The sequence below is a fragment of the Haliotis rufescens genome, unplaced genomic scaffold, assembly GCF_023055435.1.
Source record: "Haliotis rufescens isolate VD_foot unplaced genomic scaffold, xgHalRufe1.0.p SCAF_1, whole genome shotgun sequence".
Lineage (NCBI taxonomy): Eukaryota > Metazoa > Mollusca > Gastropoda > Lepetellida > Haliotidae > Haliotis > Haliotis rufescens.
In genome coordinates, this window is record NW_025963779.1 from 6,559,351 (window position 1) to 6,584,725 (window position 25,375).

Genomic DNA, 25,375 nt, shown 5'->3' on the forward strand with positions numbered 1-25,375 from the left:
GTTGTATAAAGAAACCACATGCCGCCTTTTGGTGTTAACGTTATCTTGCACTGATGTTTTGTGTGTTTTATATCATAAGAAATGAACGTGGCCAATTCGTCTGAGGTGCCGCAGTTTGCTGTGAAGAGTTTGTCAGAAACCTATGATCGTGGGCTCGAATCCGGATTCGCCACAATTATGTTTCTGGGTTTGTCAACTCGTTTACCAGTGTTCGTGGGTTTCACCAAAGTGGTAAATGTCTGAGACCTTCGGGACGTCATGCTTTCTTCCCAGATTATTATGATAAGCTGACACGCCGTGATATATCCGGAACACTGTTCAAAGCGGCTTCAAATCCAACTCACGAGCTCGCTCACTCATTAGAAATGAAGCACATTAACATTGCAACTCAAGAAATTCAACTGACAACAAATCTAGGCTTGTAAGATCTATCGTCAGATATAATTATATGATCTACATGTATATGAGAGCTTACATTCCTCTCGGTGTTTGAAGATAGTGTTTGATGTTACGGCATTTAGCTATGAGTATGTAATCATAGTCAGACTAAATAGGATTTCAGCCATGTTATTTGGCTCAGCACCCAGAATTCCTGAAACAAACGTACAGTAACGATTAGAAGGAAACTAGAAAAAAAGTTCATTGCATCCGACAAGAGTGCAGTAAAATATAACATACCATTTACACGTTAGCTTTACCACGTGAATCCTCCCATAGATATCCAGTTTCTTGTAAAAAATGTTCAGTTTGTCAGATTGCAGAAACTGAACTTGCAAATCTCTGTATGAGACCAATGGGGGAAATAAGTTCAAGCATGAGCGGAGCTGTGATCGGAAGCAGATCGTTTACTCATTTAGGAAGACGTGAATGACCGAAAAGGGATATTCGGTTAACAAGATAAACAGAGTAATATATGAACGAAATATATGGTGTTAAAGCACATCATGTGGCTTTGAATGTAGTTGATCTTGTCAAAAAGTCTGCAATTGTCATTACTAATAACAACAGCTTATGAATACATTGTGGATGAAAATAACGATAACGAGGAAATTGAAAGGATGAAGAGATACGGAAAGACGTTATATATTCATTATAGTGATCCGATTTCCCTTCGAGACACAGTTATTATACGATATTCATGTATATTCCACATGGCTTTCATTTCTTGTAAACACATTTTATTTGAAACTGTTAAGGCTTATGATGTTATTGAATATATTGCTTCGTAAATGTTTGTATTTAAAACCAGTTAGGTATTTTCAGTGTTTATCGTTTCCAAATGTTTGTTTGTTGTTTAACGCCGCACTCGCCAATATTCCAGCTTTGTGAAGGCGGTCTGTAAATAAACGAATCTGGATCAGACAATCCAGGGATTGATATCATGAGCATCGATCCACGCATTTGGGATACGACGACATCAACCAAGTCAGCGATCCATACCACCCGATTCTGTTAGTCGCCTCTTACGCAAGCATTGGTTGCTGAAGATCTATTCTAACCCGGATCTTCACGGGTGGTTCCAAATGAATTGAGTTTTATAAGTAATTGCAAGTTGAATCTGTTTATGGAACCTTACATTCTGTGTTATTTCTTCGCTACAAAACGCCATGTAAGAAAGTTAATGAAACCTTACATGTTATTATTGTTGGCTGAGAATCAACTATCACCAGAGTAATGACAGATGAGGCTGTCGTCGTGGCTCTACTGACCAAGATAAGAAGAGTGGTGATTAGCGTCAGTGCCGGTTGTGTACATCATCTATGTTTTTGTTTTGCAATCTACCGGAACTATCACATATCAGATGGCTTCTACCCAATTCCTTAATATTGTCAGTACAAAAGATCAGCCTTCTATTTCAAGTACATATGGAGCAACAGTCGAAACAGGCAAGTGGATTTGATAAATGCATCACATCCGACAACTGTTATACGTCCCATACAGGACCATTGGTTTTAACGTTTGAAAGTAGTATTGATATACTTAACACTTAGAAACACGCTTTTCTCAGACTGGATTGATAAATTAATAGATCTTACGCCTAATCGATAGGAGAAATAGCAAGAAATCGGTAGCTGTTCGATTGTATTCTTTAGTACACGAAGTCTTCTTTACGTTTTATGTGCAAGATTTTACTGAAATCGCTGTATGAAGGAGAAACAACTATTCTATTTTCAAACACATTTATGTGAAATTTATTAACCTACATCTTGGCGAATTAGCGTGTGTGAGTTAAAACAATTAACGTCGCATCATCATTTCAGCCGTACTTTCAACAGCAAAGGCGCATACAACGTCAACATGTTCAAAGAGCTGATGAAAGTACTCAGGAAGTTCAGTGACATTTAAGTACCATGCTTAGAAGCTACGTGCAGTATACATGGAGGTCACTCTGAGCTTTCCTCTCACGTTCGGCTGTGTCTGATAAAGCTTTATACCCCAAGTCACTCACTCATTGATTGAATCCATTCCAAGTAAGTGACACAACCAGGAGTCATAGTATTGACAGGCACCTCCTCAGATGTACCCGTAGAGAATATCTATCAGCCAATTATTTCACATTTCATTCTGATCAGCTCGTTTAATGAATTCCCATGATTGCATCGAGTCATCAATGAAGACAGAGCGCACTGTCTCACTGGCGAGAGAGATCATTACACGAGTCAGCTGCATCTGAAACATGATAATTAAACAGTGTTTATCCCGACTTGTATCAAGAGTACAGGAAGGTGAAAATGCATTTCTGTATTTATTCATGTAAGATACCAAGGCATGCTATCTCTTTATCAATGAATGTTGTTTACTAAATCGCTTAGGATATATCTGCAAAGCCCATCATTGCTTCGCGGTGTTTTGGCAACAGCCCAGATGTGTTTCACTTGTGATGAAAACTTGCATATTATAGCATTTTACGAGAACCACCCAGCAATTATCACTGATGCGTTGGGCTAAATTGCATTGATTCTGGCATGTGAACAACTGTGAATAATGTTATGGATATATTATTGTCGAAAGTCACGTAACATGATCTTGATGTGCAAAGTATGTCAGGGTAAAGCATTCAAGTGCTCTAAAACAAGAAAATGGGTATTTATAACTTCAAAATTTAAAACTTAACTGTGCAAGTTAATGGTGCATGTGAAGTGACAACTGACAATTCAACCTTTTACTGCTCATTCTAGTACACCCACTTCTTATTCTAATACCTCACCATGCTTGTTGGACACCGTGACTGGCTGGAATCTCAGCTCCCCGTGTTTGTTGGACACCGTGACTGAATGGAATCTCAGCTCCTTGTGTTTGTTAGATACCTAACACACTGGTACCTAGGTCGACGTGCGTGTTGGACGCCATAACACACTGGTGCCCGAGCTCCTCATGTTTGCTGACAGACTCTTACCCAAGCTCATCATGCTTGTTGGACACCGTGACAGACTTGTACCCCAACTCATCGTGCTTGCTGGACACCGTAAGGGACTCTAACCCCAACTCATCGTGCTTGTTGGACACCGTGACAGACTTGTACCCCAACTCATCGTGCTTGTTGGACACCGTGACAGACTTGTACCCCAACTCATCGTGCTTGCTGGACACCGTGACAGACTTGTACCCCAACTCATCGTACTTGTTGGACACCGTGACAGACTTGTACCCCAACTCATCGTGCTTGTTGGACACCGTAAGGGACTCTAACCCCAACTCATCGTGCTTGTTGGACAGCGTGACAGACTTGTACCCCAACTCATCGTACTTGCTGGACATCGTGACAGACTTGTACCCCAACTCATCGTGTTTGCTGGACACCGTGACAGACTTGTACCCCAGCTCATCGTGCTTGCTGGACATCGTGACAGACTTGTACCCCAACTCATCGTGCTTGTTGGACACCGTGACAGACTTGTACCCCAACTCATCGTGCTTGTTGGACACCGTGACAGACTTGTACCCCAACTCATCGTGTTTGTTGGACACCGTAAGGGACTCTTACCCCAACTCATCGTGCTTGTTGGACAGCGTGACAGACTTGTACCCCAACTCATCGTACTTGTTGGACACCGTGACAGACTTGTACCCCAACTCATCGTGCTTGTTGGACACCGTAAGGGACTCTTACCCCCACTCATCGTGCTTGTTGGACACCGTAAGGGACTCTAACCCCAACTCATCGTGCTTGCTGGACACCGTGACAGACTTGTACCCCAACTCATCGTGCTTGCTGGACACCGTGACAGACTTGTACCCCAACTCATCGTACTTGTTGGACTCCGTGACAGACTTGTACCCCAACTCATCGTGCTTGCTGGACACCGTGACAGACTTGTACCCCAACTCATCATGCTTGTTGGACACCGTGACAGACTTGTACCCCAACTCATCGTACTTGTTGGACACCGTGACAGACTTGTACCCCAACTCATCGTGCTTGCTGGACACCGTAAGGGACTCTTACCCCCACTCATCGTGCTTGTTGGACACCGTGACAGACTTGTACCCCAACTCATCGTGCTTGTTGGACACCGTGACAGACTTGTACCCCATCTCATCGTGCTTGTTGGACAGCGTGACAGACTTGTACCCCAGCTCATCGTACTTGTTGGACACCGTGACAGACTTGTACCCCAACTCATCGTGCTTGTTGGACACCATGACAGACTTGTACCCCAACTCATCGTGCTTGTTGGACACCGTGACAGACTTGTACCCCAACTCACCATGCTTGTTGGACACCATGACAGACTTGTACCCCAACTCATCGTACTTGTTGGACACCGTGACAGACTTGTACCCCAACTCATCGTACTTGTTGGACACCGTGACAGACTTGTACCCCAACTCATCGTGCTTGTTGGACACCGTGACAGACTTGTACCCCAACTCACCATGCTTGTTGGACACCATGACAGACTTGTACCCCAACTCATCGTGCTTGTTGGACAGCGTGACAGACTTGTACCCCAGCTCATCGTACTTGTTGGACACCGTGACAGACTTGTACCCCAACTCATCGTGCTTGTTGGACACCATGACAGACTTGTACCCCAACTCATCGTACTTGTTGGACACCGTGACAGACTTGTACCCCAACTCATCGTGCTTGTTGGACACCGTAAGGGACTTGTACCCCAACTAATCGTGCTTGTTAGACACCGTGATAGACTTGTACCCCAGCTCATCGTACTTGTTGGACACCGTGACAGACTTGTATTCCAGCTTATCGTGCTTGTTGGACACCGTGACAGACAGGTGCCACAGCTCCTCATGCTTGCTGGAGATTTAGAGTCTCGGAGATTTAGGGGCTTCATGATTTTTCCTAATTTCAAGCATGTCTTTCATGATTTTATTCATGGCTTGGTATCTATTTCAACACGGCGTGACAAGCCAACATATTTATCTTCTTGTCCGTACCAGGATTTTATCGAATTGCACTCAGCAATGTTTAGGCTAAAAGACTTCACAGGTCAGAAGCTGTAAATGAATTAAGGTAGTTCATGTGCGGACCTTCACCTGAACTCGTGTGTTACATGACTAAGACCAATCCTTTAAATGACGGCAGGGTAAAGAATATGAAATGTGTCTGTTTTTGTGCATGCGTGTTGCGTAGACGCGTGCGTGTTTATGTATGTGTGCGTGTATATGCGTGTATTTATGTATGTATGTGTGCGTGTGTGCGTGCTTGCATGCGTGCGTGCGTACGTGCGTGTGTGTGATACAGCAGTATATACAGCGTCATGTATAGGAATGGTACCTTTAAATACCATGCCTTTTGTATTTGAGATGAGGCTTCGCGTAAAATGATTGTATGTCTAAAGAAGTTGTGATGGGCTAATTGAGACCTTGAATGGTATTAAAATACTGTTGCCAATATCGAGACACTACGAGACAATATCGACGGCGTGAGTCACGATGGCAGACAGTCAGTCACCCACTGTAACACACACACACTACTTACGTTCAATACTTTGTCATCTTATTTGAACAGAAATGTCAAACATTTAATAAATATAAATACCTCCATCGTTATGGGTTCATTACCATGGGCTGTTTTGGCGAAGACTGTTTGATGTGTCCTCGCAACCTTGACATAGCAGGGCTAAGGGCAGGCCTTGGCCATGTTGTTTGGTTTGATCACAACACAAAGATATATTGCCATTTACCAACGTGCTTTTAGCAAAACGATATGGCTGAAATATTGCCGATGTGACTCAAGCACTTTTAGCATAACGGCTGAAATACTTTCGATGCGATGATAACAATGATCTTATTTCATCAGTTTTTATTAAGAAGTAAAATACATTTAGTTGTATACAAAACTGCCCTTCTTAAAGCGATTAAGGAAAGATTATTCAATGTACATGTTTGTAAGATTATGCGTATTAATGAGACATTATAGTGACACCTTTATAGGGATTCTGTCACACAAGCGGACATTTTACGATTTGTCATCTGCTTTAAATATAATTGTCAACGACTTGCCAAAACCTCAGATAAAGGAGGAGAAGGGAGATCAACTGTAGAATCAAATATCATTCGCTTGGTCTGTCAGTGGTCTATGTACGCCACACGTATATAGGAGACAGTCTCAGTGAAAGCGTCTGCCCGGGGAGAGCGGAAGCACGGTGGTTCAATCTCTGGCTGCGTCATACCAAAAGACGGTTAAAAGATGGTATTTGGAGTTGCCCTGGATGGCGCTCGGCTTCAAGGGGATAAACTATAAAAGGACTCGGAGTCAGTATACTGTTTTCTTCGTTAAACTTCGGCATGGTTACTCACTGCGTTAGCACTGTAAAACCGGCACACACACACACACACACACACACACACACACACACACACACACACACACACACACACACACACACACACACACACACACCATCTGTATTGACAGTGTTAGTTTTTTCATCACAAGGGATAACTATTTCAAGGTTTCATCTAAAAAGGATCTTTTTAATACTATGAGTTCCCATTTAATATTGGCTTTTCAAAAGAACTAAAATTGTATAACAAATTTTGTTAATATGTAATGTATAAAATAAATGGCTTTTTTTATAAATTGTTAGAACGAATTTATATCTGAGATTGTTAGTGACTGTATCCTCGAAGGGAATTAAAGTAAAATTATTGTCCTCCTGAGAGGATATCGTAAGTCAATGTCATCCAAAGAATAATTACATCTACTACGCTTTTAAACGTAGGATATCTGTCATTTTAGTTGTGGCTAAAATCACGTACAATCGCCATCGACTGAAGGGAAGGTTCTCAATCCTGCTGGGGGTCCTTGCATGTAGCGAAGGTATTGTAAGTCCCAACGGTCTGGTGATCTACCTTCAGTGGCTTGCGATCTGTAGCTTCGTTCTTATCATGTTCTGTTACGTATGGTGATATATTTTTAAGGTTCTATACTAGTTTTAAACAAAATCTTAATAAGTCTGGTTATTTTAATGTCCCTCGCCGACACTTTCTTATAGAGACTAAATATATCTGTTTTGAAAGTATTACTTTCTCTCGATATGGCTGAAATATTGCCGATGTGACGTTAGATTTTTACTCACTCACTTATTTTAATCGTCATATTCTACTTCACGGTATTTGGTCCCCTGTGTCTCATACGTGGTTTTAGAGCCAACTACAATAAAGATGTCCAAGACTCACTTATTTACAGGCTGATGAATATTGAATATTGTGTATGGTGTGATACAACATTCACTCACTCCGTATGGCCTGTTAGATAAAGTTTCATGACATTCGAGTATAATGTAAGCTTTCCAGTGTTTGCGCACCAAGGATACATTCTCCACAATGCAGAGTAAGAAGTGTTCACTTACAATACAAACACACCCTCCAACATTTTTACACACTCTCTGACACGAGAAATATGTGCCTTGTTCCCAGAAATGTTTAAACAGATATCAGTTTTTTCATTAACAACGCTTATCGATATATCTACAGCATCGCTTAAACAAATAGAACCCTTCACTTAAGTGTATATCATAATGTTTTACATGGTGTGCACGGCTTTTTGTCATAACACTGTTAGACGCACTGGAAAAAAGTGGCAACCAAAACATTTAATTTTTAGAAAAATTTGACGTCATTCACATTTTGATGAAATGATGCAAAGATGTTACGGAAACAGCCCAGCCAAATACCTTCGTCCGACTCATGGGCAATGTGTGTCCACAATACATCGTGCACTCCGATGTAGTAGCACCCGATTTGATACTATAATGTACCTTTAGAGTAATAGCTAGCTAGATGCCGGACTACTTTACTTCTGTACATCGTTAACTTAAATTTCGTGAAGGTAGTTCGCAAATCAATCAATTGATGAAACAAAGATCGTCGAACAAAAATTAATTTATATGCGAGAGATAATCAACTTTATTGTTAATATCCAAGGGCGCCTTTGTACAAAACAACCTTAGCGCTACAACTGTCGTAAGTCTATGTTAAGGTGTGGGAGTTACGATCCCCTTAGCGCTAAGATCGCTTTGTACAACGGCACCCAGGTCGGGTAAAACGAACGGATCTCTTTAATTTCGGTATATTCGATTTGACGTCAAATCGGCAAGAGAGACTAAATAGATAAGAATGAAAGTAGATTTAAAGTTCACTACCGTAGTAATTGTCTCGATTCCTGCATGCTCTTCCTGACATTCGGTGACATAACGTTATGTTGTATGAGCTTGCCAGTTCACTGCTACTATTATAACCAGGGACACGTCCACACAAGTCCAAACAAACCTGATGTGACTTCCTTTAGTATCGATCAAAGAATATATACATAGTTCTTGTGAAAAACCTAACTATCGAGTATCAGCCCGTTGGAATCTTCCAGAAGAAACTTATCGATTAGGCATGGGGCATGCGCTTCAGAGGATCAAAAGTAGGTGATAAAAGCAAACATTTGCATTGAGTTTCTTTATCTCACACAATTAGCATTCTCATCTTGTTATTTCTCCGTCAGCATTTTTCAAGCATTGGTGTCTCTTCTTCTTGTCAGAAGAGACATATTGTCACTATCAAATATGATATTAAACACCATTATTAAGCGCGTGCATTAATTTCTATGATTATTTTAAGCACTTTAAAATGAAACATACCAGATCGAGCATGCTCTGTTAGCTATCTTTGAGAAATATCAACAACATTGTAATAATATTGCAGATACCGTTCTTTGTGTCTGAAATAAGCTTACCAAAAGCAGTATGCAAATGAACAAAAGTGACAAATATCTTATGTTTCTTATGATGACGTTATCATTATTAAAGAAACGTTTTTGTCGCTTTTATGTTCATTTTAGCGGTCGCCTCTGTCGCATTTGATCTGATTCATCTTGATCTGACGGATGGTAGAACAAACATATCTTCTTATACTTAGGGACTAATGGTCTATTTTACTTGTGGTTTATTGCATCACAGATATATTCGTTCCTTAGTTGACAATCGTTATTGTGCGTATTATTGCATCCTATGAGAAACAAATCGCGATGAAACGCTAGACGCTATGCAGAGTTGCGTACCTTAGGAACGCCTGAAACCTATGATCATGGGTTCGAATCCCGGTTCGTCCTGATTATGTTTCAAAGCTTGTCAGATAAAATGATCTGTGTTATCGTCAGTTAATGGTATAAATTCTTTGGCATTTAAATGTAGTAATAAACAAATCATGAAATTGTTTTCTTAGACGATAACTTTGAAGAGGCTCAAGAATACAGGTATCATGTTTATTACCCACGCATAAGAGAACGAAGTGAAGTATAACTTTTATCGTGAGAAGCAAATTAATGTCTTTCTCACATGTTGTAAGATGAAGAAGCCACGATTCCACTTCGATGTTACCTGAGCTTTGACGTCAATGATTCAGTTTTTCTATGGGTACCAACTGTATTTTGTTTCTTTGTTGTCTGTTGTTGTGCCGCACTCAGCAATTTCCAAGTTATATGAGGCGGTCTGTAAATAATTTGGCAGGACCAGACAATCAAATGATTGACACCATGAACATCGCAATTGGGATACGATTACATGCATCAACCAAATAAGCGCCCCTGACCACCCGATCCCGTTAGTCGCCTCTTCCGACAAGCATTGGTTGGTGAAGACCAATTCTTATCCTGATCTTCAAGGGGTGGGTACCACAGGTACAGACTTCGCCGTTGGTATTTAGTATAACTCTAAAATGGTGAGGACTAGCTGCTTGGTCTTAATACAGTGCTTACCAGCTAATCAGCCGTTCACATAATCATCCAGTCTATCACTGGAAACACCCTACAAATTTACCGTTGGGAGATTATCAAGCTGGTCTTACATTACATATGGCAAACACCGTGATCGATTTAATAATTATATATAAATAAAACACTTTCCATAACCAATAGAAATCTCTTCATGAAGCAGAGTCGATTGTACGATTCCTACTATATCACGAGCATGTGTTTATGAATCACTATCAAATAGTAATGATACCAGATGTTCGCGAAAAGGTGAGCGTATCTGGTCCCACCGATGGCACCCGTCACAAACACATGCAGAGGCAAGTCAATTTTTCACCTGAAAAAAAACATGGGAACAGATTGTACAAGTCAAAATAGGGAATTGCACTGGACAGCATTTTTGTCATTGATGCGTCAAATTTGTACATGTCCTCCACATAACCGTATTCAATCAACTTCTGAGCAAGAGTCGCATGACGCACTTTGAAATCTTGGTAGAAAGAGCTTGCTCGATTGTATCTCCAAAGTTGCGAAATGTAAACACCAAAGTTTCGAGCTGCTCGAATATTGCTCGACATGAAGGGAAAGTTGACGATTGGAACACACTCTTGTGGAAAGTGTCTTGTCACTCTGAACATTTATGCATAGATCTAAATATGAGACATATGAGGCGGTCTCACTGGTCTCCTTTATTCCTAGTTCAGATGGGTAAATCAGTGGACGGGAATTGGTTCTTTGATGGTATTAAACGATATAAGATCATCGATATACCTGAAGCTTAAGCTAAACTTCTTGGTCAAATTACCTTGTTTTGATTTTGCCAATCTAAACAGAAATTCCGAATCAGATGCACAAAGAAACAGCTCCGCAAGAAGAGGGGAGCACAATTGGTGTCCATTGGGATGTATACTTTTTACCTAAATGTCTTACCCCAAACTTTTACGTTGATGTTATCAATAAGGAATTCACATATTTTCTCAGTAAAGTTCACATGGCATTTGCTTTCATTTTTCACAAATTGTCATGAACCTCTGAATATAGATACGTAACTATATCTGTTTTCACCACGCTCTGTAACATGGCTCAAGGAATGAAGTTTTTCCTTAAGTTTGTCATGTGAGATAGTTGTGTACAAAGTTGAAAATCAAATGATTTGACAGAATGGAATTTCTTTTTTTCTGAGATTGTTAAAAGTCAAGCAAATCATTTGCGTTTTTGAGAATCCACATGGCGTTAATTCCACTTGTCTCAAATAATTTCTGTGAATATAAAGAAAGATCTTTCTTGGTTGTATTAAGGATTGTGGTTAGTCTAAAATATCTCCGTTTGTACGGATTTTTATGGAGCTTTGGACAATAGAGGAATGGACATGTCTTCAGGTTTTAGAATGAGTGAGTATGGTTTTCCGCTGCTTTTAGCAATAATCCAGCAATATCATAGCGGGGGACACCAGAAATGGCCTTCACACATCATACCTATGTCGGGAATGTGTGTGTGTGTGTGTGTGTGTGTGTGTGTGTGTGTGTGTGTGTGTGTGTGTGTGTGTGTGTGTGTGTGTGTGTGTGTGCCAGTTTTACAGTGCTAACGCAGTTTAACGAAGTACACAGTATACTGACTCCGAGTCCTTTTATATTTTATCCCCTTGAAGCCGAGCGCCATCCAGGGCAACTCCAAATACCATCTTTTAACCGTCTTTTGGTATGACGCAGCCAGAGATTGAACCACCGTGCTTCCGCTCTCCGGGCAGACGCTTTCACTGAGACTGTCTCCTATAAACGTGTGGCGTACATAGACCACTGACAGACCAAGCGAAGATATTTGTTTCTACAGTTGATCTCTCTTCTCCTCCTTTATCTGAGGTTTTGGCAAGTCGTTGACAATTATATTTTAAGCAGATTACAAATCATAAAATGTCCGCTTGTGTGACAGAATCCCTATAAAGGTGTCACTATAATGTCTCATTAATACGCATTATCTTACAAACATGTACATTGAATCATCTTTCCTTAATCGCTTTAAGAAGGGCAGTTTTGTATACAACTAAATGTTTTTTACTTCTTAATAAAAACTGATGAAATAAGATCATTGTTATCATCGCATCGAAAGTATTCATCGTTATGCTAAAAGTGCTTGAGTCACATCGGCAATATTTCAGCCATATCGTTTTGCTAAAAGCACGTTGGTAAATGGCAATATATCTTTGTGTTGTGATCAAACCAAACAACATGGCCAAGGCCTGCCCTTAGCCCTGCTATGTCAAGGTTGCGAGGACACATCAAACAGACTTCGCCAAAACAGCCCATGGTAATGAACCCATAACGATGGAGGTATTTATATTTATTAAATGTTTGACATTTCTGTTCAAATAAGATGACAAAGTATTGAACGCATCAATTGTTTGAAAGCAAATAGGTTTCTTCTCGCTTGAGCTTGAGCTTTTACAGACATAAAAGTGTTCATTTTGAGTTCTCATTGACAGCAAAACAAATGTTTTGTATTTTACAGAAGCGGCGGCAACAAAGGCACGACTGTGATGGCTCATCGTGCTACATGTATGCACCTACTCAAATACTGTTTGGGTAAGTTTTCTATTTCTCAATTTCATACATGAAAATAAGGATGCTAACCCATTGTCATTTCATGGGTCCTTCGGAGACACCTGCTACAGGTTGAAGTTTAAAGTCACTTTGAAGAACTAACTGAATGACTGTGTTGGGTTTAACGCCGCTTTCAGTTATATCACGGCGTTTCAGTTTGATGGGGAGGAAAGCCCGAAATGATGCAGGACTTAGACGTTTATCACTTCGGTGAAACCCCCGAGCACGGCTAAGGTGTTTACAAACCTGGAAACATAATCAAGACGAACCGGGATTCGAACCCAAGATCATAAGCTTCTGGAGTGCCCAATGGACTCGACTCTGCACAGCGATTCGCGGCGCCTAAGACGACTAAGTCACCCGTGCCGCCCACTATAGTTCAAGTATATGACAAACTGATATCTGAACGTAAAGCTAGTTGTAATTGTTTTGCACTCTACCATAGGAACAGGAATAGAACCATTTAAGAAAGAAATGACACCAGTGATGACACCAGGTTTGGGGCATGCTCCATCAGACCTGAGCACTCATCGTGAGTGAAGATGAAGTTCACCATACATCGAATAGTCTACGATCATCTACGAGGCATTACATTCACAGGGGTGTTCTTTGGCCTTTGGATAGAGAACGTTGACCAACGGTCGAAAAAGCGGATTGACATGATATCAGTACTCACGAGTAAGTGAAATTAATTTAATGTGCCCATTCGAAATTTACAGTATTTCAGTTATGTTACGGCGTGTCACCTTCATGTGGGATGAAACCCCGACGAGATGCAGGACGTTTACCACTTTTGTGAAACAGAAACATCATTAGAGCGAATCGATGCAACATTGGATTGAAAATGAACACAAAAAGTCGGCGAGCGGTTTGCACCATGATCGTAATAAGAGTTGTAGTCTAATGATTTGGTTGGTTGGTTTGTTGTTTAACGCCGCACTCAGCAATATTCCAGCTATATGACGGCGGTCTGAGTCTGGACCAGACAATCCAGTGATTAATATCATGATCATCGATCCACGCACTTGAGATCGATGACATGCATCAACCATGTCAGCGAGCCTGACCACCCAATCCCGTTAGTCGCCTTTTACGACAACCATAGTCACCTTTTACAGCAAGTATGGGTTGCTGAAGACCTATTCTACCCCGGATTCTTCACGGGTCTGTAGTCTAATGAAGTGGAATGGAATCACGGGCGACAAGAGAACCGATATCATTATCCTGAACGGAACCCTGACTGGCCAGTGATATGTTGGCCAAATCTTACGTCATGTTGTCCTTTTCGCACGGAATGTTAGCAGGAATTGCCAATTCCAAGACGATAACGCAAGTCCACATCGTACCCACATCATCGCCGATTACCTGCGGCAAGATGGGACATGGACTTCAAACTGGCCTGCCAAATCACCAGACATGTCTCCCATAGAGCTAATGTTGGACGTTCTCGGACGTGTACGTAAGGAATACAGTACCAGCCAATTGCAACATGGCCCAGGTGATGGCCAGGGGAATGGCGAGCACTTTCCAAAGGCAACATATCGCAATCTAATTCACAGTATGCCTGCAAAATGTCGAGCATTATATTGCCCAACATGGTGGACACACCCGACATAACATACCCCCATCCCCCAATATTTCCTCAGCATTTCAATCCACAGTCAACCATCAACATGACTGCATGGGTTCCCTTTTTTGTCGGTAGTATATAAATACTTGGCAACAATCGACCGCAATTAACGCCAGTGGCGAAAATAGGACTATGGACATACCGAGAGTCTTCAGATTTGTAAACAGCGCTTCTGTCTCAGTCAAAGAAGTAATTTAGTTTTAGTGGACGAAATGTCCTTTATATGTGTCCGTTCACATAAACAGGAACTAATTTGAAAAACAGCAATTTCTCAGGGTATGGAAATAGATCCACAAGATCCTTGAAATCAGATCATTTTCTTCCCACTTTAACTTGAAATTATCGGATGCAGATCCCAAAATAGATGTCCTAGGCGTATCCCCAAACTGCTTGTTTATAAAAGAAAAAGAATAGAACACGAGGAAGTTGGAGAAGCAGCGTTTGACATTGGTAAGAAATGAAGACGGAAAACCTCTTGTCGGCTGAGACTGATGTCGACTATTGATCATATTGTTACACTTGAATGTAGTCAGTGGATATGTATGAGACCGGTTTTTTCTTTTCACCACCTTTTGCAGGGAATCAATTTGTGTATTCTCTCTGATATGTGCAATGTATACGGAAGTTTACTTACTAAAGACTTACAATGTTTACTCACTCACAATTTAGTTAATGGGGAATACTTACCAGTTACTTGTTAACCGATTTTATTCAGAATTAGAATTTTTTAGGACTTACTTTTGATGGAGCCATGGGTATCCTAGCCAAGGCTTATTCAACTCCCCACACGTATACAGTGTGTGAAGAAATGGATGTAGTAACTAAATGCCCAAAGCAACTCAAATAAACTCACTCACGCAATTTTTGATAACCATATTCGCTGTAAATAAGGTCGTTCAGTCTTATAGTGCAGTATACATGTACTCTTAGAACTAGTTCTTTTGTTCATTCATAGACAGTTCTATGATTCCATGACATGAAGACCTAGTTCGTATGTCAAACTCTCAACCACTGAGGTGTTAATTCCACTTGTCTCAAATACGTTTTCTGAATATAAAGAAAATCCTGCCTTGATTGTATTAGGGATTATGGTTAGTCTTTGAGACAGGGGTTTGGTGGTTCATTTGCTGGACCAAGCAATATATCTCTCTTGGTACGGATTTTTATGCAGCTTTGGAATCCAGTACAAAAGAGGAATGGACATGTCTTCAGGTTTTAGATTAAAGGCATTAAAGACATACGATGAGAAAAAACAAACATGGTCTTTTGCTTACAAGAACTATCCATTGTTGTTCTTTACTATAAAAACAATGCCATGAAGGGTTAGCAATTGACTGAGAATTAAATCCAGCTATTAGAATGCCAGGAAACGTCGGTCATTTGTTTCGAAGTGCCTGCTGTTTTCTCTCTAATAAATGGATGTTAATGAGACGGTGCCCGGCAGAATTATGTTTATCCTGCAAAACGGAAACGTGAAACCAAACACGTCCATATTAATGTTCTTTATCCAATGTAATGGTCTTTATACAAGCACGTCCGATCTAATGTTCTTCGTGTAGCGACCATAACATGAAGGATTCCAACCACGGACCTTCTTATCCGCGGTCGGACGGCTTGTCCACATGACGAAAGAGGTTAAACCCGTCAGCAAACTGACTAAGTAAGGATGTCTTCACTGCCTGTTACATATACTCCGACAGTAGGCACCGTAGGACACCGAAACTAATTTTGCCCAAACTGTATATGAACGTGCTCAAACGCACGGTCGGCGCCAATGAAGCGGCCACAACATTTTCGAGTCCCGTTATGAGATTCTGATCCGAGGTCGGACGCCTTGTTTCACATGATAAGGTAAGGATGTCATATGTGGGATGACTCCACGCCCAGCTACATTTATACAAATACTTCCAATCTAAGGTTCTTTAATTAAACACGTCAATGATGTTCTTGATGTGAAAAACGTGAAGACCGTCGGTCTTCATCAACCCATGCGTGGCGTAAGAGGCGACTAACGGGATCGGACGGTCAGTCTCACTGACGTATCGTATGCCAATTGCGTAGATCGATACTCATGGTCTCAATTACTGGATTGTCTGGACGGCAGTCACATACTTGTTTATACAACATGTACACAGAAATAGAAAATACATGTATACACTTAGTATTGTTCTAAATGTATACTTGCTCAAGTTTGTCAACAAACATACCATTATATGTGAAGCCCATTGCAAAGGAAATCGCAATATAATAGAGAGAAAATGAAATAATGTTTATTGTTCATTATTGGCCAGTTTCATGTCACCCCAATGGCACCGAGCTATTACATACAACAAATGTTTGTCATGGATGAACAATGGACAAGACAAAATAAAGTAAATCTCCACATCGGACAATGTTTGGCAGGGGCCGTTTTAAGTTCCAGTAAACGTACGATACAAGCATTGACAAAGCAGGATAGTACGTTAATTGCTGTATTAGTTTTGTAAAAAAAACGCGTGACCTGTTCAAAGAAATCTACTGAACGTTACAGTTAAAACTGTTAAAAACATAAACATGCAGTAAAAAATAAGCTCTCGTTACAATAGATCATCCAAAAGAGAGTAACGTTCTCGCACAACATGATATTTGCGAATGACTTCTGCTGCAAAGATTCTAAAGAAACGACAAAAATTTGTAAAACATATAATATTGTAAAAAGTGAAAATAAGTTTATTGTAGATGTCTGCAGATGTAAATGTTTGTTGTAGACTTGCGATGATTTGTAACTGACAAGATGATCTTCAGAACAGTATTGTTGCCTCACTTGGTTTATTTTGGTGTTATGTTGACGACTTTTGTGATAAAAAAAACAAACTTAAGGAAATAACAAACTACAAAACTAGCTGGCTTATTGCCCATCGCAAGAAACGGCTGCATGTTTTGATGACGTCAATGTTTCTGCCGAGTAACAATATCAGTTTAAACGCACCCAGCAGAGTCAAGTATATAATGATACACCTGTTGTGTGCGGAACGGAAACAAATACTGTATAATAATTATTATAATAATAATAATAATAAGATATGAGTCACCGATGTTCTACAGGGAAGCGAAATCAAAAGACAACTGGCTCTTGCTGATGTTGATACTTCTTATACAAATGATCAATTCAGAGTAATGAACACATATTTTATATGGACACTATGTGTAGGTCACAGCTATCAGCAGTATATAAAGTAGAAAAAGAGGACGTCCTTTCAAATGCATAAAACCAAATAGGTGGGTTTAACGTCGCGTTCAAGGTTATTGCAAAAATATATCGACGTGCATGTACGCCGCTTGTACTAGTGCGGAGTGATGCCAATTATATAGTTCTAGCCCACTGAGATGCCATGGCGCAGTTTAACATGAATACCCCACTCAGACACAGTATACGGACTCCGAGCCGACCAGTCCTTGTTTTAGAACCGTAATGGCGAGCGCCTGGCAAGATAACAACAAGTGCCATCTTGTAACGTCTTTTGGTATGATGCGGCCAGGGATCGAACCCCCGACCATCCGTTCTCCGAGCAAACGCTCTACCACTAGACAACGGAGGAGGTCTAAAACGAAAATCACTATATATTAGAAAGTATGATGACGCAAACACAAATGCTTATTTGGATTTGGAATAATCTTTAAGAAAGTATGGAATAGCAATGAGTTTTGTCTTTCTTACGTCGTGTTTCATTTAAAGAGACACATCCTTTACATAATAATAAAAAAATAGATTGTTTCTGTGGGCAGACTCCATTTTACAATTCCGACTAAGCCACCACCCGCAGATAAAATGTGCTCGCTGATAACCTTTTAACCATCATGGCGAGACCGTGTCCCTGCAGAGTGAAATCATAATATCCATACATAAATACTCTCCATTATATGGTCTATGTATTTTTCTCTTATTTCTTAAGCCCCATGGTGTATCAAATTAAGCAGCATCCCCAGCACAAACACGAAGCAAACTGGAGTGTCGTTAGGATTTGCTGTGTACCTATCCATTTTGCACCCTCACATCAAAATATGAAGCTTAATAAAGTTAAACATATAATAAAACACATTAAACACACCCCTGTATGGTAGTATGATGAATGTATGTATTACACACGACATCTGTAGCATCGAGGCGATACAGAGGGGGAAAGAGTTACGGCCTTTCTGTAAAAATAGTTGATTGCGTGTTCGAATTCGAGATTATTTTGATCCGAGTTTTGGTCTTAACAGCTCCATTCGGATGCTCGCGTGTTTCAGCAGTGGTGCGAGTACACAAGTGGCATCACTTCTGGCTTTCCTTCCACAGCAAGATGACACCCTGGAATGTATTGGAAATAATGAGATTTCGAAATGGGTTCAAATCCAGCTCACAATTTACTTTCATTAATAACTGCTTCAAGGAGGACAAAGCAGTAAACTGTTATTGTGCTTTGATAAACTAATGCAAAAGTCAACAGCTCTAAATTTAGCCTTTCCCCGTAAATACTATAGTCTGAGCAGACTTTACTGGACTTTACAGTTGTTTCAATTCTTGAAAACAAAAGTACGCACTTGTCTTTCTGAGTTCGGATGTAATATGTTGTGTGGGAGTTCGGATTATATCGAAGAGCCGAAAGTTTAAATGTAAATGAGACGACATGATCACTACAACATCCAAGACGTGAGTTCGAGACATAATGTTAGCCAATCAGGCAGAAAATGTATCGATATATCGACTTATTGGGAGACCAAAACTGCGATCTTTGTATACGCCGTAGAACGCCTTTGTCCGCAACATTTTCCAATAGGATATTTACATTTTACTGAGTGTTAAGGGTTTTTGGAAAGGATTATCCGAAATTAAGTTGTTAATGACGTCGGCAACCGTTATGAAATACCATTACGAGTATCACCCCCAAAACAATTACCTTTTAACAATTATACATTGTCTCAATGCGCACATGAATCGAACTATGTCACAAAAACTCTGTCACTTCTCTGACAAGAATATCCCAGGGTTTTTGCAAAGAAGAAGGCTTTCAGTCAATCATTTAACATTATACACGTTTAGTTACCGTAATGATTTCCCTTTGATCGTTAATATAATCTAGTCATTGAGGGAAGTCCATCTGACCAGTGACGAGTGAACATTCAAACGACATTTGCAACTGGAACACATTACAAAGTCTTCATCTGAAACAGTTTATTGCACTCAATTCTCTTGTGTCACGGCAAACGGCTTTGGTGAGGTGAGGTGAGGTGAGGTGAGGCGAGGTGAAAAGGGGTTTAACTTCGCGTTCAATATTATAGTCCTTATATCGACGTGCATGCATGTGTGTGTGTCGCTGACTGTACAAGTCCGGACTAATGCGAGCTTAAATAGCCCACTGAGATATTGTGCCGCAGTTTAATGTGAACCGCTCAAACACAGTATACGGATTACACTCATTGTTTTCTTCCCCTTAATGACAAGCGTCAGGTAGGCCAGCAATAAGGACCATTGTTTAACGTCTCTTGGCATGACACGAAAAGGGGATCGAACCACCAACTATCAGCACTCCGGACAGACGTTCAACACACAATGACTAAACATGAACATATAGGAGAATGGCACTTCTGTCACAAGATAACATCTCCCTTTTCATTGCTTCTCTCACCATAATATTGGGGTTCCAAAGTTTCACCAAACTCGTGAAGGTTTACAACCTGCTTTACAGCTTTTCTCCAACGGTGAGCTGACCGCTGATTCTATCTAAAATATTGCTCAAAGCGACGTCAAATCCAACTCTCTCACTTACCTCCATTCCTTATAAACACATGCTTCATCGATAAATATTACTGCATTATCATTATCATTTAGCTACTTGTTATAATAGCTTACACATCGACGCCCCTCTTTGTGGAACATACGGGCGTATGGTTCCTTCTCATAAGAACATTAATGCTGCCATGCCAGTGCAGACATACTCTATAGCCACCTGGGAATATTGTTATCGACAAGTTAGTGTCCAATAAACTGCTCTTGATGCTCTCAAGTATCTCAGTGTAAAGCATACAAATTCACTCAAACATATTTGATTCGATAAAACCCTGCGGTTATGGCATTTCTCAACGCTGAAATAGTTCTTATGCATATTAAAGCAACAGGCAGTTTCAACCAGTAATCCTTAACGAATGTTTTTCATACACATTTATCAGGTACACATACTTTCTTTCCGTGGTGTACATTAGAAATTAGCAATGTTTTTAAGCTTTTAAATACCCCCGTAGTGTCAAGGTTTAATAGAATCTTTTCAAGGACAAATGATAAAAAGCAACAAAACCCCTTTCCATGATCAAAAGAAATCTCTACTTAGAGTCCGTTGTACGGTTCAGACTATACCATGAAGCATGTGTTGTGGAAGGATTACTATCAAACTGATACCAGCTGTTCGCAAAAAGGTGAGCGTAATCCTGCCCAAACGGTGTCACCCGTCACAAAATCATGCAAAGGCAAGTCAATTGTTCACCTTAACCAATACGGGAACATATGATACAAGTCAAAAGGGAATTGATTCGGACATAATTTCGGTCACTGATTTCGGATTTGTCATATTTGGAAAGGTCCTCCACATGTCTACTGTAAAACCTTTTAAAAGCTTGCTGAGGCCTGTTGTAACATTGGTCAAACAGCTTTTAGCAAGAGCTGTAGAAAGAGCATGCCCGGTTGTGCCTCAAAAGTTGTGAAAAATAGTCACCAAAGGCTGGAGCTGCTAGAATATTGCTCATCATCAAGGGAAAGTCGACTATTGGAAAGTTATAGTCATCCCTTTTGTCATACAGTCTTGTGGAGTGTCACTCAGAATCGTTATGCATAGATCTAAATGTGAAAGAGATGAGGCGGTTTCAGTGTTCTTTCTTTATTCTAGTTCAGGTGGGTAAATCAGTGGAAGGAAATTTGGCTTATTGACAATTATTGAACGATATCATATCATCGATATACCTGAAGCTCATGTTGAGCTTCCTGGCCAAATTCCAATTTCAAAATACAAATCACCCAGATTGACCATGGTATTTTGAAGGTATAGATAGTTAGTATCCCCTTTGTGATATTGATATCATTCGATGTGTGTAAATACGGCATTATCACTGAACTATTCTAGTTATGTATTTAACAGCTCATCATTGTTGAAATGCATGCACACTGTACCTTCTCTACATGATTTCTATAGCCTTCTGCGCACTCGACACCTCACTACAAATTGGTCTGCATCAACCTCTGCTGGTCGTAAGAGGCGGAGTATTGGATCGGATGGCCAGGCTTGGTCATCGTACCTAGATGGCGTGGGTCGTTGTTCACAATACCAACCACTGGATTGTCTGGTCAAGACTCGATTATTTACGGGCTGTCGTCATATGGATGGAAATACATACGGCTACACGTGGAAAACTCCTTCGAATGATTAATACCAACAATAATATAAGATGCCATTTAAAGGAGATACGTGTCAGGTGAGTTTTAACGTATGAATGTCAATTTGCTAAGCACCTGTGTCGTGCTACTTCTTCATACAAGATGTAACCTTTTTATAGAGTTAATTATTAAGTGGTTACCCTTTTGTAGGGTAAATATGTAACTGTTCACTCTTTTGAAGAGTAAATATGTAACATGTTTGTCTTTAATAGAGTCAATATGCTACTGTTTACACTTTTGAGGGTGAATATGCAACTGCTTGTTCTTTTGTAGTGTAAATATTTAACTGGTTCATCTTTTCTAGAGTAAATATCTAAACTGTGACTCTTTTGTAGAGTAAATGAGATCAATCATCAAATGATGACTGTCATACGAAAAGAGAGCTGGTTAATGTTAAATTGATAAACAATAACTAACTTGTTATCACGAAACATTTGACAAGATAGATCTGATTCTGTATACATCCAAAGCTCTCACTGTTGGCCATATGACAGGAATGAGGGTCAATGTACATGTATCTGCCATAAGGTTAGTTCCGCAAAGCGATCTCAGTATTATCCTCAGCTGGTGAAGTGCGTGCCATAGTTCTCACAATTGAAATCATCTGAGTATACATCAAGCATTCTTGTTCCTCGTCATCCCGTTGCAATAACAACCCATTGTGGTGGTCGTACTTTCATGTGACTAGCCATATATATATCAGTTTAATGTTCCTTACAAGTTTCTGTTCAAATAGATAAACAAGAATGGAGTGTCGATTTGGTTAAGAGCACCTTTTTCGACTTGAGCTTTAGTGATTCCCTCCATATCCAAACCAAAAGACATTACTAACTGTTTTGCTACGAATAGGCTCAGTTTCTGTGGAAAGAAACGGATATCGTTTAATTTACAATTGAGCCTGGCTCCCCGGCGCCAGCTCTAAGAGGCCTGCTTCACGAGTGAGTGAGTTAGTTGATGTTTATTGTTGGTTTGAATGCCGTTATGTCCTTGTCTGCTTGATGTGGAGGAACCTGACACATATCCAAGATTTTAGCGACTTTGGGGAAAACCCGTGAACACAACTGAAGTATGGAGCTGACAGATTAAGGGTCCAACCGTTTTCTATGAATAGGTTCAGTTTCTGTTGAAAGAAACGGTTTCGGGTAATTTACAATGGTGCCTGGCTTGCCTAATTATGAGGGGTCACACACAACAGTAGAACCGATCTGATTATCCTGAACGGAACCACTGAGTGGCCAGCGAAATGTTGACCACATATTACGTCCTGTTGTCCCCTTCGCACAAAATGTCAGCAGGAACTCCGAATTCGAAGACATTAACGCCAGACCACGTCGTTCCCACGCCGATTATCTTCGGAAAGCACTTTCCAAGGACAATATATCGCCAACTGACAGTTTGTCTGCAAGATGTCGAGCATTATATCGCCCAACATGGTGGACACACGCGATAAAACATACCCCACTGATCATATTGTTACACGTGAATAGTTATATCATTCCACGCCTAATTCTTATTTTAAACTCTGACAGTGACAATCCTTAGGAAGCGAATTCACGCTTTTCCGGTAGGCGAAGAAAAAGGTTACACAGTTGTTATGGAGTACAGTGGTAATCACAAAGATAATAAGGTTCGGGAAATGTATCTTGTACATGGACTTTCATTATTTTTTTTACCGATAAGTACTTTAAGTAAAACATTCAAGTTGCAATGTAATTTTCAAACACACTATGTGAAAAATCCCACATGGTCTTTTGCTTACAAGAACTATACCCATTGTTGTTCTTTAGTATAAAAGCAATGCTATGAAGGGTTAGCAATTGACTGAGAATTAAATACAGCTATTAGAACGCCAGGACTTCTAAGGGAACGTCAGTCATTTGTTTCAGAGTACCTGCTTTTTCCTCTGTAATTAATGGATGTTAATGAGACGGTGCTCGGGAAAAGTTTCTCTATCCTGCAAAAGCGTAACGTGGAACCAAAAACGTCCAATTTAATGCTCTTTATCCAATGTAATGTTCTCTATACAAGCACGTCCGATTAAATGTTCTTCACGTAGCGGCCTCATCATTTCCGGGTCCAATGAAGGATCCAAACCACGGACCTTCTGATCCGAGGTAGGACACCTTGTTTCACATGACCAACGAGATTATTCCCGTCAGCATGCTGACAAGGTAGGGACGTCATATGCAGGATGAATCCACTCCCAGCTACATGTATACAAACATGTCCAATCAAGTATTCTTTATACAAACACGTCCAATCAAATGTTCTTTATATATCACGTCCAATCAAATATTCTTTATACAAACACTTCCAATCAAATGGTCTTTATACAAACACGTCCAATCAAATGTTCTTTATACAAACACGTCAAATCAAATGTTCTTTATATAACACGTCCAATCAAATTTCTTTATACAAACATGTCCAATCAAATGTTCTTTATACAGACACGTCCTATCAAGTGTTCTTCATACAACACGTCCAATCAAATGTTATTTATAGGAACACGTCCAATCAAATGTTCTTTATACAACACGTCCAATCAAATTTCTTTATACAAACACGTCCACTCAAATGTTCTGTATACAAACACGTCAAATCAAATGTTCTTTATGTTCTTGGTGTGAAAAACGTCAAAATTGTTCAGCAACACACGCGTGTCGTAAGAAGCGACTGACAGGATCGGGCGGTCAGTCTCACTGACGTACCGTATCTCAATTGCATAGATCGATACTCATGCTCTCAATCATTGATTTTCTGGTCCAGACACGATTATTTACAGACCGACGTCACATATGTTTTTATACGAACACTACATGTAGAAAGCAATAGAAAATACATGTTTACAGGAATATAGTACAGTTCTTAATGTATACTTGCTCAAGTTTGTTAACAACAATGATATTATAAGAGAAAACATGTGGCTAGTTTCATTTTTGTGAAAAATATTTTATTGAAAAACGTTAACTGTAGATATCCGCATGTGTATATGGACAATCTCACCCGAGTGTCTTTTGATATCAAATATATCAACACGAGTTGATAAAAGTGGAAAAACTCCGAGGCTTACCTTTTCAGTTTGTAGATAGTAATTAGCAGTGTCTTAAGTGTAAAGGGGGCACGGGTGGCCCAGTCGTCTAAGGCGCCGCGATTCGCTGTGCAGAGTTGCGTCCCTTGGGCACGCCAGAAACCTATGATTGTGGGTTCGAATCCCGGTTCGCCCCAATTATGTTTCTAGGTTTGTCAGCACCATACCCGTGCTCGTGGGTTTCACCGAAGTGGTAAACGTCTGAGACCTGCATCACTTCGGGCTTTCCTCCCACATTAAGCTGACACGCCGTGATATAACTGGAATAATGTTAAAAGCGGCGTTAAACCCAACTCACTCACTCACTTAAGTGTAAAAAGTACTGCTAATATCTTCAGTACACAGAGCCATTAGGGATGTCATTTGATTGTGACGTCATTGTTACAATGATGTCACAATGGTC

The 25,375-nt window shown here is 40.2% G+C and overlaps 1 protein-coding gene across 1 annotated transcript; it reads right to left on the reverse strand.

The window, feature by feature from the left end:
- Positions 1-3,393: 3,393 nt before the first annotated feature.
- On the reverse strand, positions 3,394-3,843 carry LOC124136729. The gene has a single exon (XM_046502725.2). The coding sequence runs from the start codon at positions 3,841-3,843 to the stop codon at positions 3,394-3,396; it is 450 nt and encodes a 149-aa protein (XP_046358681.1).
- Positions 3,844-25,375: the final 21,532 nt, after the last annotated feature.

Coding starts and splice junctions, on each gene's coding strand:
- LOC124136729 (XM_046502725.2), bottom strand. CDS start 3,843: ATGTCCAGCAAGCACGATGAGCTGGGGTACAAGTCTGTCACGGTGTCC.